Source organism: Nyctibius grandis, chromosome 1 (assembly GCF_013368605.1).
Source record: "Nyctibius grandis isolate bNycGra1 chromosome 1, bNycGra1.pri, whole genome shotgun sequence".
NCBI classification, from domain to species: Eukaryota; Metazoa; Chordata; class Aves; order Nyctibiiformes; family Nyctibiidae; genus Nyctibius; species Nyctibius grandis.
In genome coordinates this window covers 13,009,778-13,028,082 of record NC_090658.1, presented here as the reverse complement: position 1 = coordinate 13,028,082, position 18,305 = coordinate 13,009,778, and the positions used below count along the sequence as shown (strand labels likewise).

Sequence of the window (18,305 nt, the reverse complement as noted above, 5' to 3'; positions counted from 1 at the left end):
TAAAAAGTCCATCCCCATCTTTCTTATAAACCCCCTTTAAGTATTGAAAGGCCACAATAAGGTCTCCCTGGAGCCTTCTCCAGGCTGAAGAAACCCCAACTCTCTCAGCCTTTCCTCATAGGAGAGGTGTTCCATCCCTCTTCTGGACCCACTCAGACAGGTCCGTGTCTTTATTGTACTGAGGGCTCCAGAGCTGGATGCAGTACTCCAGATGGGGTCCCACAAGAACAGAGTAGAGGGGCAGAATCACCTCCCTCAACCTGCTGGTAGTGCTTCTTTTGATGCAGCCCAGGATACGGTTGGCCTTCTGGGCTGCAAGCGCACATTGCTGGTTTATGTCCAGTTTTTCATCCACCAGTACCCCCAAGTCCTTCTCCACAGGGCTGCACTCAATCCCTTCATCCCTCAGCCTGTATTCATACCGGGGGTTGCCCCGAGCTGGATGCAGGACCTTGCACTTGGCCTTGTTGAACCTCATGAGATTCACATGGGCCCACTTCTCGGGCTTGTCCAGGTTCCTCTGGATGGCATCCCGTCCCTCAGGCATGTCAACTGCACTGGTCAGCTTGGTGTCATCTGCAAACTTGCTGAGAGTGCACTTGATCCCACTGTCTATGTCATTGATGAAGATATTAAACAGTACTGGTCCCTGAGGGACATCACTGATCTCCATTCAGACACTGAGCTGCTGACCACTACTCTCTGAATGCAACCATCCAGCCAATTCCTTTTCCACTGAGTAGTCCATCCATCAAATCCGTATCTCTCCAGTTTAGAAACAAGGACGTTGTGGGGGGCCATGTCAAAGGCCTTACAGAAGTCCTGATAGATGACATCAGTAGCTCTTGCCTTGTCCATTGATGTAATCACTCCATCATAGAAGGCCACTAGGTTGGTCAGGCAAGACTTGCCCTTGGTGAAGCCATGCTGGCTGTCTTGAATCGCCTCACTGTCCTCCATGTGCCTTAACATAGCTTCTAGGAGGATCTATTCCATGATCTTCCCAGACATAGAGGTGAGGCTGACAGGTCAGTAGTTCCCAGGGTCCTCCTCTCTACCCTTTTTAAAAATGGGTGCAATGTTTCCCTTTTTCCAGTCACTGGGGACTTCACCTGACTGTAATGACTTTTCAAATATCATGGAGAGTCGCTTGGTGACTAGATCAGCCAATTCCCTCAGGACACTGGGCTGCATCTTGTTGGGCCCCGTAGACTTATGTATGTTCAGGTTTCTCAGGTGGTCGTGAACCTGATCTTCTCTTACAGTGGGAGGGACTTTGATCTCCCATTCCCTGCCTTGAGGTCCATCCACTCAAGAGGTATGGGAAGAGAGATTGCCACTGAAGACTGAGGCAAAAAAGTTGTTGAGTACCTCAGCCTTCTCCTTGTCCGTTGTTACCAGTTTGCCAGTCTTGTTCACCAGGGAGGGTACGCTTTCTTTGAAATTCCTTTTCTGGCTGACATACCTACAGAAGCCCTTCTTATTAATCTTTGTGTTCCTTGCCAAGTTCAGCTTCAGCCGCACCTTGGCTTTCATGACCCCATCCCTACACAACTGGGCAACATCTCTATACTTTTCCCAGGATACCTCTCCCTGCTTCCACTGCATGTGCATTCCGTTTCCTTCTTGACCAGCAGGTCTTGACTCAGGCATGTGGGTCTCTTGTGTTCCTTTCCTTATTCTTACACATGGGGATTGAGAGCTCTTGTGCTCTATGGAAAACATCCTTAAAGGTCTGCCAGCTCTGTTCTGCTCCCTTGTCCCTGAGTGCAGTTTCCCAGGGAGTCCCATTGACTAACTCCTTGAACAGCTGGAGGTTTGCTTTCCTACAATTCAGGGTTCTGACTTTACTCTTTGCCTGTCCCATATTCATCAGGACTGTGAACTCCACCAGTGCATGATCACTGCAGCACAGGCTGCCTCTAATCTTAATGTCTGTGATTAGCTCATTTGCATTGGTGACCAACAGGTCCGGTAACACATCTCCTCTGGCTTAAGAAGTTATCCTCAATACACTCCAGGAGTCTCCTGGATTGCCTAGAGCTCATCGTGCTACTTTTCCAGCAGATGGGGTGGTTGAAGTCCCCCAGCAGGATGAGAGCCTGCGAGTGCAGTCCCTCCTGTAGTTGGAGTAAGAAGGCTTTGTCAATAGGCTTCCCTTGGTCTGGCAGCCTGTAGTAAGTGCTGACCACAAGGTTCCCCTTGTTGACTTGATTCTTGGCCTAAGGCATTCAGCTCTTCCCACTCCCAGAACATCCTTCTAATGTATGGGTCAGTGCTGGAGCAACAGGGCTTTGACTCGGGCCTGGGAGTGGGAGGGCATTTGAGTGCTGTTCCAGCCTTTTAGTGGGCACAGAACAATGTTTGCTCCTGGTTAGACCTTTTTCTTGAGACTTTCTCCTCAGTCTTGAAGGCTGGGTGTGAGAGCTGAGATTTTGTTTTGACTATACAGTGGGGAGCTGGTGGGCTTTGTGTGTCACTCTAATCTATGTATGGTTATTTCTGCAGGCTGTCTGTTGATCTTGCACTTTGACCATGCCTTTGAGCTTCCCAAACACTGCAGCTAGAGGCACAATTTCTGTTCTGTTAACAATCAAGCTTTAGCTGGCTGTTTTCTATAGGTAGAGGGCAGTCTCTGCTCAGTCCAGCATTGTGTTGGCTGCAGAGCTATAATTCAGTTCATGAAATCTTTATTAAATTGAGATAGTAATCAGTAAAATGAAAAACTGTAACCACTGCACATATGTTAGTTTCTGCAATTGTGGGTTTTGTTTTGTTTTCTCTTCCCCAAGTAATTTGCAAAAGTGCATACTTTAGATTTGCAGGTGATAAATAAGGAGTCTGAGGCCACTTCAGTTGGTCGTAGCTGTAGTTCAGGTGCCACTTCAGCCTATGCTCAAAGGCTTCCCTACTTCAAGCTGATTTCTGTGGATGTAGATGGCCTGTGAATAGACTTAAGTGCCATACTAGTGCAAAGCTCTGTGATGCTGATGTTCAAAAATCAATAGCTGAAAAGTCTCACACTGGTATCTGTAGAAATGTGTGACTTCCTAATGCTCTTTCCAAATCTCTCTCACAATAACTTGAAGTTCATTACTAACTTTTCCAGAGAGGAGGTAGAGAATTTGACATTACCTTCTGTATGTTTGAAGACCATCTCCTTTAAATCTACGTTTGGCTTTTGTTAAGCACGAGATTCTCTAGCCTTCTTGGACTACAGTCCATTTGATTTTGTGTAATGCCATTGTTTTCATTTACAGCTAAATAAAAATTAGCCAATTAAGAACACTGAACGCTGACTTATTTCTTTTCTCCTATCGTGTCTCTTTGCTTTCTTCTGCACCAGGAAATTGTGTGAATATTCTTTTGGTTTATTTTGCCTCAGCCAGTTGCAGACTGCTTCTTCCTTCTGATACTATGCTGTTTTTTCAGTGAGAACTGGTTTTAGGATGACTTTTTCCAGTTGCCTTTTAGTAACTTTAACGTACTCTGGTCCAGGCTCCTTAGCTGCCTTCTAGTTTTGGAGCACTTCTTGCAGATGTAATTTAAACCAGCAGCTTAAAATGCTCCAAAATGTGCATGTGCCAGAAAGGTGCATCCAGCTTTATCTGCTTGTTTGGTGTTGGATGTTACCAGTATGTGCTTGTATTGGGAGAGCATAACTATTAGGGCAGCACATGCTGTGCAAATATGGCTTGCCTATCTTATTTGCACTTTTTTGTAGTCCCATTCTTTTCCCTTCATATTCCTAAGTTCTTAGGTTCTGTTGAGCAGATTTCTTGCCCACAGTTCCTCTAGTTAATCACTTTCTTCTCTGGTTTAATAATTTACCATTTGATTCCCTGTGCTTTACTGAAGTTGACAATTGAAATCGATCTCTTTTTTTTTTTTTTTTTTTTTTAAAAAAATCTAGAAAATTAGTTACTTCAGCAAAGAAATCTAATGCATCAATCTGTCAGAATTGAAACTTGAAGCAGGTTAATTCAGACTTATTGTTTATCTTGAGCACCTTTAGTTGTTCCTTCCACTAAAATATACTTTAAAGGTTTGTGTGCTACTGAAGTCAAAGTAGTGAAGCTGTAGTGATGATTTATTTGATCAAATTCTTTTCTCAAATTAGAAGCACTGACTTTACTGTTCATCAGGCACATGGAAACACCACTGAATAACCTAAATCCTTCCCACTTTACAGCTGTGCTTCTGGCAGATTACTTGGCCTGTCTTTCATCTCTCTCTTCCAAACTGAATTTTGCTTCTCTCTCAGTTATGGCAACTTCTGGATATGTACCCCTCTACCTGTTATCAGTTTGCTTTGCTTTCTTTTGTGTTTACTCAATATTCAAGTAAAATACTCTTATAGTTTTCAACTATGCATAGGTCATTTTTCATTTCAGGCCACCTCAATTGAATAACTGCTTTGCGTCTTATTTTTAAGAGGTTGATAAACCTTTTGTCTTTTATAACTCAATCTGTAAGGATAAATTACAAAGGAAGTAAGTTTCCTACTGATTCTCTTTTTGTGCTTTTGCTCCTTGATTTCAAAGATCTGTGTTTTTCTAAAATTCTGTTTTCTATTTCTTATAAGCTTGTACTTTTACTCTTAATGTAACTGCGCACTTGGAAAGAGCACCAAGATCCTTTCACATTTTTTCCTTGTTGCCTGTGATATAAATTTCGGAGGGTTTTTTTTATTCACCGTTGAGCTGAAGTGTACTGTTAACTTCCATTCCCCTTGTCCAGTTGGTCCCTCTCATTCCTTCTTCTGTCTATTTTTCTATTTAATTAGGTTGAATGAACTTGCAATTGCTCCACCCAGGCTTATTTTCAATAATGGCCTTCTGTAAGGCTCACACTACTGGCAAAAGCAGATCTAAATGGTAATAAATATTCAGTGAAGGAGTTGGTTGGCTGTTATTATTTGGAAGTACCTAATTTCTGCTGCTATTAGTGTTTCTTGCCCTCCAGTCTGTCTAGGAAGTTGGGAACGTACATGCAGTCTTTGAGGGTGTTAATTTTTACCCTACTCTTTACGTTCATATCTGTGCATGTGTCTGTAGCAGTCCCCCAGAGTTATGTGAGAAACTTCTGAGTCATACCATTCAATGAGGTTTTTTTTTTACCAAAGGGAGATACCAGGAATATGATGTTTCAAAATCATCTTTGTAATGACATCTCTTGATCATTGTTGCTTTTCTGGGCGTTTGCCATCAGTCTCTCTTTGAAGGGAAACTTGGTTTTTATTCCTCTTCCTCTTTCCTGTCTTGTGTATCACAGTTGCTTTCTATTGACAGTTTATCTGCTGGTGACTAGTGAGTTCAAGTTACAAGAACTGCTTCTCCCTGGTCTTTGTTAAAATTTTGATCCTTTCCCTTTCGATTAGTTCTGCTTTTGCAGCTCATCCTAACTGAGGCTTGCTGTCAGTCTTCTGTGTGCAAAATGCAAATTCATGTGCATTTTTGACTGGGGCCAGTCCATCATGAGTCTGTCTCCTACCTCCTCTCATCTTTACTTTGTTGCTCTGTTTTCTGTTGCTTGCTTTGCCTCGTTTCACTGTTGTGTCTGGTCCTTTGGTCTTATCTTTCTATGGCTCCTTTGAGATGATATTTGATACATAACTAGTTTAGGTCAAGGCTTCATTGAAGACTAATTGGTGTTGTGTGTAGAGTTTAACTCAATTTTCTTCCATATAGTGCTTTCTTAAAGTCTCTAAGCGTCTTGTCTCTTTAGCTCTCCAGCACAATGGAGTCCTAGTAGCATTGGTGTAACTCCAAAAGAGCTCAGTGGATCAGGCAAGCCATATGGTTTTCTGCCTTTTTTTTAAAGTTATTGACATGTTGTACTTGCTGTTGCTGTGTCCTCCTTCTGCTCAGGATGTTAAATGTAAAACTATGGTATGGGAAGCCATGTAAAATATCCTTTTGATTTTGAGAGGCAGCTTAGACAAAAGTACAGGAAACAATTGCCTTCTTTGAGACATGCTTGTCAAGAGCCCAAAACCTGTCTGAGAGGGTGGGTGAATGACCAAGGTGCGAAAGTATAACCAATAGAAGCTAAAGTCAGAGTAGAAAAAATAGTTTTCTTTGTGCCTCAAGACCCTTCATATGCAGCTCATCTGCCTTGAGGTAGTGTTGGTTAAGTTCTTCCTTTGTATTCTTTTCCCAAGGCACCTGCTGCTGGGCACTGTTGGAACAGGCATGCTTAGGTGGATGCATTCCTGTCACTGCTGCTGTGCTAGATGAGATCTGTAGTGATTGCAGCAAAGTTAGTGGTTTGTTTGTTTTTTTTTTTTTTTTTTAAGTAAAGATCCAGATGTAACCAGGGGAACAAGATAATAAAGACGGTATCTTTAAAAATTAGGCAAAGTGTGTGTTGAAATCTGTATGTGAATTAGGTGGTATTCTACTTGAACAGTGCTTGCTATCTCCATGCATTTGGGAAACGGGAGGACAAATGTAGCATGAGGATTGAATGACTGAGCAAATCTGATCATCTAGATCTGTTTCACCCACAGGTTTTATGGCAGTCAACAGGTCAGATCTACTGGATGTGTTGGCACATGTTGGAGATTATTGGCTTTGGAGACCAGTGGGAAGATTCTGCTGCTCAGGAAAAAGAATATAGTCTCATAGAGAGCTTTAATCTAGACACAGGTGAGGTTATGTGCTGCATGTATGTGGCTGTATCATCTCTTTCTGATTCTGCTGTGGCATATTCTTGAGTGGTGAACTTTACATGGCTACGTGTATAGCAAATAGCAGGTTAAATTTAGAAAGCATTATGAACTTTTAGTTTGTATGACCATGTAGAGCTGTTTAAGTAATTACATGGCTTGTGGTTGCATGGAGTGTTTTTGAATCCTAGACTTCTGTCATGATATAATAGAAGTCATGATATAAAAAGCATAAAATTTGATTTAAACTGCAGCTATCAAAAATGAGCGTTTGAATTAACTGAACAAACTGCCAAAATAAGAACGTAGAATCTCTCTGAGATGAAGCTGGTTTAGGTACCCTCAGATCCCCTTATTTAAGTGATGTGGATTTTTAAAGGCATTCACATGCCAACGATGTATTTAACTTCATACTGCTTAGTATTGGGCAAGGTGAGCATTAAGTGTACTGTTTTTTGTAAGTCATCTGCAGTATCTCCTAGAATCCTTGTACTGGGAGAAGATAAAAGGGAAAATCCAGACTTCAGATATCCCTTTCTTGTTCAACGTCTGACATGACTGTGGCCAGGGAAACCTGTTAAAGTAACTTTTACCATGCCTGTGATCTTGTAGGACATCTTTTGGGTAGAGTGATTTGGATTTAACTGCTGCAAGAGAGAGAATATATGAGAGATCAGCAGCTAATTGTGCACTTTAATTGCCAGTTGAAAAGATGGCTTCTTTAATGTCTTCTACCTCTTGTGACTAAAGACTTAACTGCACATCAGTTTGAAGTGGCTAAGTTAAAACAAACTTGGTTAGACTTTGCCTTTTTTTCTGGTCTCTCTGTTTTTGGTAGAAGCATGGGCTCTATTTCACTTTCATATTAAACTTTTTCCAGTCATCATATCCCACATAGAAATTTAATTGAAAAAGCAGCTGCTTTCTACTTTAGATCTTGACAGTTGGATCAATTAGGTCATGTTGACTGACTGTTGGCAATCAGCCATGTATGTAGTTGCTTTTAGCACGCTTGAGCCGCTTGGAGTGAGTTTGGCCCTTTTCTGTTGAGTCTTGAGGTGGTGAATGTCTCCCACCTTGCATTTGCAGAGAGCGCTGCAAGTTGTTGCTTAGCAGATAACAGCAAGTGTTGATTCAGCTCTTATTTCTAAATTACCTAGGGAATATCTAACTTATGTAATGGATTTTATCTCCCTCTCTTAATTTTGGATGCATTAGCTACAAGGAGCGTGATAACTGTGCAGTCCTATTTTGCTTTTGCCTATAAACATTTGCCCTGTTAGCCAGCAGGAGATGTTTGCAAAAGAGACACGGTCATGGAAGAATAAACTTCCTATCCATTGACTCCTCTAGCATCTTGGGCCAGCTCTGTTTCCCCTTCTGCAGCTGCACACTGGCCCTGTGGATTATGATGGTGCTAGGTGTCCGAGTGCGTTGCCCTGGCTGGTCCAGGCACTGTGGGAATAGGTTGGGGGAGCAGTGAGCTAGAGGTGCCCATTTTGAGCATCTGCTTTTTCTGTTCTACAGCCCAAAGAGGTTCAAGTGAAGATGGTAATCCCCATCCCTACAGCTTCTAGGGTCTCCTCCCAGTGTGTTCCCCCCTCTCTCGCTGCCCTCTCGTCACCTCCCTTTCCCACAGCAGGTTGTGGGACAGCAGGGACCTCTTCTGCCCAGACAGTCCGCATGAACTCTTTCCCTGGGGAACGTGGGGTGTGCAGCAGAGAATGGGGGAATTGGTAGAGCTGACAGTGCCCTTCCTGGCTCTGCTCTCATGCAGTTGCGCAGCCTGTATTCTCCTGCAAGCCCTTTGGGGGGCTGTACTCCCTGCCTTACCTGGGGGAGCAGCAGACAGAAGCTGCAGAGGCCCTGAGCCATGCCGAGTGGTGGGAGTTGCTCTTCTTCGTGAAGAAGCTGGAAGCACAGGAGCAGAAGGAGATCTCCTGTCTCATCCAGCAGGACCAGGGAGAGCAGGTATGGGCCAGAGCCTGCAGTAAGGAAACAGGAGGGAGGGAGTGAGGGAGAATGTTAGGGAAGGGACTGGGCCCGGAGGAGGAGCCGGCAAGCATGAGCTGTGCAGGGACAGCCCGAACGGGACAGAAATGGGACTGAAATGGGAGGGTGAGTTGGGGATGGCAAAAGCGTGGGGAGCTGGGCACAGCAAAGGGGTGAGGGGAGGTGAGAGGAAATGCAGTCTGCCATGGCTCGGGAAGAGTGACTGTGCAGTGAGGTTTGGGTAGACGAGGCAAACCCATGGGGTGATTGTGCAGGTTGCGATTGGGTGGTGAGTGCAGGTGGGAGGTCTGGGCTGGTGGTAGTTGGGTTGGGGAGAGCCAGGGGAGGGTGGAATTTGGGGAATGGCCGTGGGGGCCTCCAGCAGTGCAGCCTTTCTGTCTGTTCTGGCACTGGAGTCATAAGGGGTGTGGGATCTGTGGCAAGTCTGTGAGGATTAAGTTGCTGCCATGTGTCCAGCTGTCAGAGGTGGATGAAGAAGCCCTGATCCAGCTGTCGGTACCTGCGGAGCTGGCGCAGAAGGTGCTGCAGGTCTTGGAGAAGCGGTGCCAGGGCAGCGCTCAGCGTGACCTGCGCGGCTCCCACATCTACGCCAAATACTTCCTCGGTAGAGGGGCTGAGCAGGATGGCGGGGGGAGCACCACAGCATCCTCAGAGGGTGCCAGCTGCAGGAGCACTGGACCTGAAGCCACGACGGCTGAGGCATCGAAGGAAGACCTTTGTGCAGCCACAGTGCCGCCCCGAGCCCCCGCTGCAGTGGCGAAGTCAGATTCGCAGCTGTTCAGTGAGCTCCTTGAGAGGGAAGGGCTGTTCCTCCCACAGGTGACAGAGGAGCAGATGAAAGGTAATCACGCGCTGGGGCACACACACGGAGCTGGAGGTGGCTCTGTTGCCTCGATGGAGGAAGGCTCTGGGCTGGGCATGGGAGGCGAGGCACCCAGAGGTTGCCTGAGGAGGGGGCGGCCTGCAGGTGCTGGGTCTGTGGGTGCACGGCACCCCGGGAGTTGCTGGGGGTGTTATTGCTAACCCTGATGCCTGTGTCCACGCCTCCCTCCCGCCAGTGTTGGGCAGCTCCGAGTGGGTGAGTGAGAGGGGCTCACTGGCCAAGATTGCAGCCGTGGTGGACGTGATCCAGAGCAGCAACTCAGAGGTGGGGCTGCGCTTAGCCGGGCTCAAGCACATTGTGAAGATCCTGGAGGAGCAGCCTGAGCCGGAGCAACAAGTTGGCAAAGCCCAGGGTGGGCTGGGGCCCAGGAGCGTTGGGTGAGCCCTGGGGTGCTGCGCACCGTTCCTGCTGGCTGGGGAGGGCCGTGTCGGCAGGGTGGGGAACAGTACCGGAGATGGGAGTGGGAGATGGCAGTGGAAGTGTGAAGGCCGGTAGGTCCCTGTGTGCTCAGCCAGAAGAGAGGTGGATCTTGTGTCACTTTGTCCCAGGCAGTCTCATTCCATACCCAGCTGCGGCAGAACCACGTGGGCAGGGAGAAAGTGCCTGTCAGGGCCTGGGGTGCCAATGTGCCAGCGGCAGTGCCAGGAGGCTCCTCCTGAGGCGTCCTTTCCCATGCAGGGAGAAGCTGGTGAAGGTGGCAGTGGAGCTGCTGAGCACGGAGGTGGCAGAGAAGGCCGTGGTGCTGGTGACGCTGCGGCTGCTGGCCGTGCTCATGGCACAGTACGACTGGCGCGTGCCCTTTGCCACGGAGGGCGGTGTGCGGGCTGTGCTGGCCTGCATGCAGCAGCACGCCTCCTCCGCCCTGGTGCAGCAGGCTGGCCTGGTGGTGAGCGTGGCAGAGGGGATGCTGTGAGTGGGCGGGCCAGGGTGCAGGCTCGCCCAGGTGTGGCGGGGATGCCCGCTGCCCTCCTGACTGCTGTTGACCTTGCAGGCCCTGAAGGTGCTGGTGGGAGCTGCGGCTGGCGAGCCAGGAGGTGCCAGTGGGAAGCCCTTGCCCCTGAACCACGCCGACGCGCAGATGATGCGGGAGATCTTTGCCAGCATCGGCTCTGCCTCCAGCGAGGGCTCGGCCAGCCTGCTGAGCGCCATCCCTGCTGCCATGAGCACCATGCAGAGGGTCCCAGGGTAGGGGCAGAGTGAGGGCAGCGGCCGGGGGTGGGGGGACCCTCTCTGTGGGGAGAGCAGGCAAGGCAGGCAGGTGGCTTGTGGGTGCAGGGGAGGCTCCGTGCTTGGGGGAGGAAGGCGCCTGCATCGCTGTGTCGCTGCAGGGGCTCCTCAGGCGTGCAGAACGGCTTGCTGGTGGTGAACATGCTGATCGACGGGCACCGGGGCCTGGCGGAGCAGCTGGCAAGCTGCGATCTCCCTGCCGTGCTGCAGAGCTGCTGGGATGGGCAGAGCCCTGGCTGCCCTCATGCCGTGCTGGCCCTCAGTGTGATCAACCGCCTCGTGGAGCACCGGCTGCCCCTGGGCCCGGAGACAGCAGGTAGCGCGCTGCCCGCACCCCTGCCGTGCCACAGCCCCGCGGGTGCAGCGGGCAGGGCTGCCTTGTTGCTGGGGCAGAGCACCCGGCCAGTGCCTCTGCAGCGAGTGCCTGGGCTGGGCCCACGTGTCCTTGTCGTGGCAGGCAGAGGGGCTCCGCTGGACCTGAGGGACGTGCGGGTGCTTCTGGATGGCCTGGGGGATGGCGTCTTGTCCAAGGATGTGGTGGTGGCCCTGGAGCGGCAGCTCTGCGGGGAAGGCCCCGTCCCCTGTGGTGAGGCGGCCCAGCTGCTGCAGGACCGCAGGTGCTTCAGGCTGCTGCTGCGCAGCCTTGAGCTGCTGGGGGCAGAGAAGGCCGTGAGCCTGAGCATCCTCAGGTGGGTCCAGGGGGATCTGGTGGGGGTCTGGGGCTGCCTCAGCAGGTGTGTGAGTGCTGGTGGTGGTGTTGGGGGCACAGGGCATGTGTTTGTGGGTGCTGGTGGGGCTGTTCTTCTTCGGCAGGGGCAGGGGCACCCTGGCACGTGTCCTGGGGCACAGGGCCATGTGGGGACAGCAGCACGTGGCTGGGTGCTGGTGGGTACGCGCGGGGGCAGCGCAGCACGTGGCTGGGTGCTGGTGGGGTGTCTGAGGTGCCTGGGGTGCCGGCCTTGCTGGCGGGGCAGGGAAGCAGGGCTGCCTCTGGCCCTGCTGTCTGTGTGCCCCGGCCTGAGTGGGCCCCCTCCGTCACTCAGGATCCTGCAGAAGTTCCTGGACGGTTACGAGGAGGATGTGCTGCCCTGGCACGAGTGCGTGGAGCCGTGTTTGTCCTCCCTGAGCGCCCACAGCAGGGACCGGGAGGTGAGGGGGCCCCGGGACTGCTGGCAGGCGGGGGCGGCTTTGCTGGCTGTGCCGTGCGTCGGCCGCGCCTGGCATTGGTGGAGCCGGGTCCCCGCCTGCAGCAGCCCGGCCTTGTTTTGGCCAAGGTGCTGGGAGAGACGGGGAGCGGCCATCCCACCCATGGCTGCGTGCCCAGCGCCGTGCCTGGCCAGGCTCTCGCGGGCGCTGCTGCGGTGTTGGGGTGGAGGGGCTTGAGCCCTGCAGCCCCCCGGTGCTGGGGCCTGGGGGGCTCCCGGCGCCGGCCCAGCTGCTCACAGCTGCCTGCTCAGCAGGTGGTGCAGGAGGTCGTTGGCTTCCTGCATGGCCTGGCCACCGCCAGCAAGGACTGCGCGGTGGTGATGTGCCGTGCGGGCGCCTGTGAGGCTCTGTCCAAAGCCCTGGACAAGCACAGCATGGTCCCGTCGCTGGCGCCAGCCCTGCTCAACCTGGTGACTGAGTGTGAGAAGTTCGCCAGCCTCTGCAAGAAGCTGACGACCAGCATCTTGGCTGGCTGCATCCAGGTGGGCCTGGGGAGGCCCAGCTGCGCTGGGGCTCTGGCTCTTGGGGCCGTCCAGCTGTCCCCAGCACCAAGGGGCGGCCTTGTGCTCTCTGCCTGCTGCAGCCCTGTGGTGGGCGAGGGGAGGAGGACACAGGGCCCCCAGTAAGAGCCTTGCCCTATCCCGTAGCTGGTCCTGGAGCAGATTGAGGAGCACCGCCGGAGCCAGCAGCCCATCAGCATCCCCTTCTTTGACATCTTTCTGTACAACCTGTGCCGAGGTGATTGTGGGGAGCAGGAGCTGGAGCCCCATGGCTGGTGTGTGCTGGCCTGGCGGCTGGAGGCTCCGTGTGCTCTCCCCACAGGCTCCAGCGTGGAGATGAAGGAGGACAAGTGTTGGGAGAAGGTCCAGGTGTCCTCCAACCCCCACCGGGCCAGCAAGCTCACGGACAGGAACCCCAAGACCTACTGGGAGTCGAATGGCAGCACTGGCTCCCACTTCATCACTGTCCACATGCAGTGTGGTGTGGTGGTCAGGTGGGGCTGGGGGGGGAGGGCTGGGGGACCTTGGGGCTGGAAGGGCTGGTGGCTGTGCAGGGAGGAGAGGACTTTGGGGATGTGTGCGGTCCCTGTCCTGGGGGTTGCTGGATGAGGGCAGTGGTGCGTGGGGCTGTCAGGGCCCAGGGCAGGGGGGTTGGGGACTGCTGGGGAGCAGCGTGTTTGCTGTGCTGCAGGGAGATGAGCATGCTGGTAGCCAGCGAGGACTCCAGCTATATGCCGGCCCGTGTGGTGGTGCTGGGGGGAGAGAGCCCCACCAGCATCAGAACCGAGCTCAACGCGGTGAGTCTCGCACGGGCTGCTCAGGCCGTGGGGCCCTGTGGGAGCTGTGGGCTGGTCCTTGCTGAGCTCTGTGAAGGTCTTTCCCTGCTGTTGGGGCCCTGGGAGGTGCCCCAGAGGGAGGTGGGGGTGGCAGGAGTGGTGCTGCGGGAGCCGCCTCCTGGCTGTAGGCTGCGGGTGCTGGAGACTTGGGCACAGGCAGCCCTGCAGCCCAGTGTGCAGCAGGCTGGTGTGCTGGGGCTGTGAGCCACAAGCAGGGCCCTGGTAGGGGTGCCCAGTGTCTGTGTAAGGGCTGCTGGGGGGGACAGAGGCCATGGCTTTAATGGGCGGTGGCCAGGGGAGCATGCGGGGTGGCTGGTGCTCGCTGCCTGGCTTGCTGAGGGCTCGCCGTCTGCCTGCAGGTGACTGTCCTGCCCTCAGACAGCAGAGTGATCCTGCTGGAGAACATGACCCGCTTCTGGCCCATCATCCAGATCCGGGTGAAGCGGTGCCAGCAGGTAGGGGAGCAGGGGGCCGGGCCAGGGAGCTGGCAGTGTGGGGTGTTGGGGTCGTGTCTGAGGAGCTGAGCGTCGCGCTCTTCCGTAGGGTGGCATTGACACACGTGTGCGTGGCATCGAGGTGCTGGGTCCCAAGCCCACTTTCTGGCCCGTCTTCAAGGAGCAGCTGTGCTGGCGGACGTTCCTCTCCTGCACTGCTCGGGCTCATGCCTGGTGCCAGGAGATCTGCCGGGACCGGGGGCGACTGCTGCAGCTCTTCAGCAAGTGAGTTGTCTCCTGGCTGCGCCATTGTGTCCCCGGTGTCCCAGGGCCTTGAGGGACGGTGGTGGCAGGGTGAGGGGACTGCAGGGCAAGGAGAGGAGCAGCTGGGTGTCCCACCTGGGCAGGGAGGGGCCCTCACTCCTCCCTGGCCACCAGCAGTCCCAGAGGGCCAGGGCCACCTTGGGGTCCCCCAGGTTTAAGCTGGGCGCATGGGCAGGGTTAACCCACCAGAGAGGTGCCCCACGGGAGCCAGCGCACCCTGACGTGGCGGAGGTGGCTCAGGCACGGGCAGGGTCTTGTGGCCAGGGGTGCTGCGCAGGCCCCCAGTTTGGTGGGGGCCCTGAGGGCCCCAGGCCCAGCGCGGGCAGGGCCCCAGGGGCAGCGAGAGGCCCTGGTGCTGGGGGCGAGTGGGGCTGCTGAGCTGCGTGCGGCACTTTGCTTCCCTGGGGGGATCCCCCTGGCCGTCGGAGGTGCCCGGCAGCACCACATGCTGCCCAGTCGCTGTTGCAGACTGAACCGGGCGCTGCAGTACGAGCAGGGCTTCGCCAACCGCTTCCTTCCTGACGACGAGGCGTCCCGGGCCCTGGGCAGGACGTGCTGGGAGGCCCTGGTGAACCCCTTGGTGCAGAGCATCACCAGTCCAGGTACCCTGCGCTCTCCCGGGCTTGTCCATGCCGTGCCCGAGGCTGAAGCACCCCACTCTGAGCCTGTTTGGCTTCACAGACCCCCATGGCATCAGCCCCCTGACCTGGCTGCTGAGTGAGTACCTGGACAGCCTGGAGCCGCCCCGCCGTGCCACGAGCCGCAGTGCTGCCTTTGGTTCCTGTGTGCGGCGCCTGACCCAGCTTCTGGCGCACATGGACCCCGGCGGCCCAGAGCCAGAGGAGCCAAGAGCAGCTGGTGAGCGAGGGGCTGCCCTCCTTGGGGCTGGGAGGGCGGCAGTGCAGAAGGCCAGGCTGTGGGGATCCGCTGGGGAGCTCTGGGGAGGGCCGTGTAACACAGGAGGCTCCTGAGCCGGGCAAGGCTTGTGGCAGTGCCTCTGCAGTGGCCGTGCCTCTGCAGTGGCCATGCCTTCCCAGCATCTCCTCTGCCCTGCATCCTCCAGGGAGAGGGGGAGGCTGCTGGCGGTCAGAGCGCAGAGCCTGCCCACAGAGCCATGCTGAGCCTGGTGTTGTCCCTCGGCAGGCGGGAAGGAGGGGAAGAACAAGGAGGTGCTGGCCAGGGCTGCGAGGGCAGAGGTGGAGAAGTCGAGCAGCCTGTGGGGCATCTTGCAGTGCTGGCGTGGTGTGGTGCAGCAGCAGGTAGAGCTCAGAGGGCCGGCCATGGGGGACAGAGAGGGCGCGTGGGACCCCGCAGCGGGTGGTTACAGGGGGAGCAGGGCCTGGCGGTGCCCTGGGAGCGTGGGGAGGGTGCAGGGCTGTACCTGACCTCTGCGGGGCCTGAAGGAGTGTGGGGCCAGCCCTGCCAGGCTTGCCACCTTGGCAGGGTTCAGGCATGAGCCTGGCCCTGTGCCCAGGCTGGTGCTGCAGGCTGGGAGCCAGGTACGGTGTTGGGCTATTTATTCCCTGCTGGGCTGCTGCTGCGCTTCTGTCCTGCCCCTGCAGCCCCTGCCCAGCCCTCGGGGCTGCGCTCCCGCCTCGCCACAAGCTCTCGGTAGCCTGTGGCAGCACCAGGGCCTCCAGCTGGCCCCTGGCTGGGACCTGGGTGGTTGGTGTCAGCAGAGCGAGGCTGGGGCTGCAGGCGTTTCTGCTGGCCATGGGCGCATCCCGCTGCGGGGCTCACCCCTCTCGTGCTGCGTCCCACAGGTGCAGCAGTTCCTGGAGGCGGAAGGGCAGGCGCCGGACCTTGTGGAGCGATACTGCGGGCTGTACCAGCGCCTGCGCGGTGCCACGGAGGAGCTCTTTGGGCAGCGGGCCGCCTTTGTGCTGGCCCTGGGCCAGGGCTTCGCAGGGGCTTTGCTGCAGCTCTCCTTCCCCACCACCCTGCACGTGAGTCGGGGGAGCGTGACACCAGCGCCGGGGTCCAGCCCCACCAGCCCCTGGCACGGGCTCGGAGGCTGCCCTGGCCCACGGCCTCGGGGCGAGCCCTTGGTGGGTGGTGTCCTGGCTGCGCACTGAGCCACGGAGCCCCTGGATGGCGCCCACCTGCGGGTGTGCGGCGCTTGTCACTTGTCATGGCATGGCCCTGGCCCCAGTGCACTCATGTCACAGGCTGGTGCCTGGGCACTGTTGGCCCCTGCCCAAGAGCCCCAGAGTTTCCCAGCTGCTGCCCCCAGGGCTGTTGCCCCAGCCCTGCCCTGCGGCCACCCGGGGAACCCCCTCTGCAGCCAGCTCTGTCCCTCTGCAGGTGAGCGAGCGGTTTGCCCGCTACCTGGATGGGCAGATCCAGGAGCTCCACGGGGCTGCGGGCAGCACAGAGCGACTGCAGCAGATCCTGGAGCCCTTCATCGTCTTCAGTGGCCTGGAGCTCGCCCACACCTTCGAGCACTTCTACCGGTGAGGGGTGCCGTGTCTCACGGGACCAGAGGGCCTGGCGCGGCGTGATGCGGTGTGGTGGGGGAGGCACGGGCGGCACGGGGGCTGTGGCTGAGCCCGGCCCGGTGTGGCAGTGGTGTTCCTGCTCTGCTGCTCCATGCTCTGGTTTGTGGAGGGGAAGGCTGTGAGGGCCCGTGGGCGCTGCCAGTCTGTGGAGGCACATTCCCTGCTGGCGACAGGGAGGGGAGACAGGTGCTGCCAGGCCCGTGCGCCTTGGGGTGAGGCCTGGAGCGGGGCCGTCTGTGTCTCCTGGTGGGTGGCTGATGGCCACAGGGCTCGGGCTGGCCCCTGACCTGGCGGCTGTGGCAGGCACTACCTGGGGGACCGGCTCCTGGCGCAAGGGCCGTCTTGGCTGGAAGGAGCCATCGTGGAGCAGATCGGGCTGTGCTTCCCCAGCCGCTTCCCCCAAGAGATGCTGAGCAACTTGGCTGAGTCAGAGGAGCTCCAGCGGCAGTTTTACCTCTTCCAGCTGCGGGAGCAGGACAAGCGGCTGCTGGAGCTGGACGCGGGCCTGGACGAGGTGAGCTGCTGGTGGATGGGGAGGCTGGGAGCCACCTGTGTGCCTCGCAGAGGTCCTGGGGCCTGTCCTGAGCCGCCCTCGTGTCCACGTGCGCAGGCGCTGGGGGCGGCCTCGGCGGCAGAGGTGCCGGAGGTGAAGGTGCTGGCCCTGTCCCCACGCTGCTGGCCCGTGTCCCCGTTCTGCTACATGGATGAGCCTGGGAGGTTTTTCTCGGCAGCCCTGAGCTCCCCACTGGATGAGTTCGCCGACTTCTGCAGGCGGAGTGAGTGTTGCAGCAGTGGGTGTGTGTGGGGGTCTGGCCGGGGCCCGGGCACTCCGCAGCAGCTCAGCCAGAAGCGGCCGGAGTGCCTGGGAGTGCTGGGGATGCCCGCAGGGCTGGCCCCGGCCCTGGCGCTGATGCTGTCCCTGGCAGGCCAGAGCCGGCTGGGCTGGGCATGCACGAAGCCGTGGCAGCTGCAGTGGACGTGGTTGGGCCACGCTGAGCTGCGATTTGGAGACTGCGTCCTCCACGTGTCCACGCTGCAGATGTACATCCTGCTGCGCTTCAACAGCGCCGAGGTAGGAGCTGGGGCCATGGTGGGGTGAGTGCGGCAGCGGGTGCTGGAGCATAGCAGGGCCATGTCCTCCCTTCCAACGGGGTCTCCAGCGGTGGCTGGGGCACAGGCCCCTGCCTTGTTTGGCTGGGCCTGTGGCTGGTGGGTCCTGGCCGGCCATTCCCCTCCCATGCCCTCCTGCAGGAGGTGGCTGTGGAGGCCCTGCTGCAGGCTACGGGGCTCCCTGCTGACCTGGTGCACCATGCGCTGACGCCGCTGACCCACGGCGAGAGCATCCTAGTGCAGAGCTGCACGCCAGGAGGTGAGTGTGGGGCTAGGGCGTGGCTGGGGAGGTGCTGGTCTGAGCCCCAAGCGGGTGCTGGAGTAGGGGGTGCACGAGCTTGTAGGGGAAGCGAGTGGGCTGGGCTGAGTCTGTTGGTGCTCAGGGCACAGGTCTTTGTGTCAGGTTGGGGCCTGAGGTAACGTCTCGGGCTGGGGTGGTGTGTGGAGCTGGGGCTTGGGGCTGTGCGTGGGGCGTGGGTCAGCATGGGTGGTTGGGTCTCAGCTCGATGTGTGGGCTTGGGGACTGGGGCCAAGGGTTGTGTGTGTGGCTGTTGCTTGGGGCCACATGTTGGGGCAGGGACGGGGCTGCCACCTGTGAAGGCAG

At 56.0% G+C, this 18,305-nt stretch overlaps 1 protein-coding gene across 1 annotated transcript in view; it reads left to right on the top strand.

Annotated features, from left to right (window-relative positions):
• The window catches only part of LOC137662695 (cullin-9-like), a 34,760-nt gene that overhangs the window by 4,563 nt on the left and 11,892 nt on the right, over positions 1-18,305 (top strand). The window contains 24 exon segments of the mRNA XM_068399394.1: positions 6,512-6,650; positions 8,448-8,641; positions 9,140-9,524; positions 9,742-9,943; positions 10,245-10,452; positions 10,558-10,751; positions 10,895-11,109; positions 11,251-11,482; positions 11,837-11,942; positions 12,254-12,481; positions 12,647-12,737; positions 12,822-12,993; positions 13,191-13,296; positions 13,695-13,790; positions 13,879-14,054; positions 14,562-14,695; positions 14,775-14,951; positions 15,237-15,352; positions 15,857-16,039; positions 16,398-16,546; positions 16,895-17,105; positions 17,202-17,367; positions 17,518-17,663; positions 17,843-17,960. Of these exon segments, the coding sequence (XP_068255495.1) occupies positions 6,512-6,650; positions 8,448-8,641; positions 9,140-9,524; positions 9,742-9,943; positions 10,245-10,452; positions 10,558-10,751; positions 10,895-11,109; positions 11,251-11,482; positions 11,837-11,942; positions 12,254-12,481; positions 12,647-12,737; positions 12,822-12,993; positions 13,191-13,296; positions 13,695-13,790; positions 13,879-14,054; positions 14,562-14,695; positions 14,775-14,951; positions 15,237-15,352; positions 15,857-16,039; positions 16,398-16,546; positions 16,895-17,105; positions 17,202-17,367; positions 17,518-17,663; positions 17,843-17,960 (4,144 nt within the window).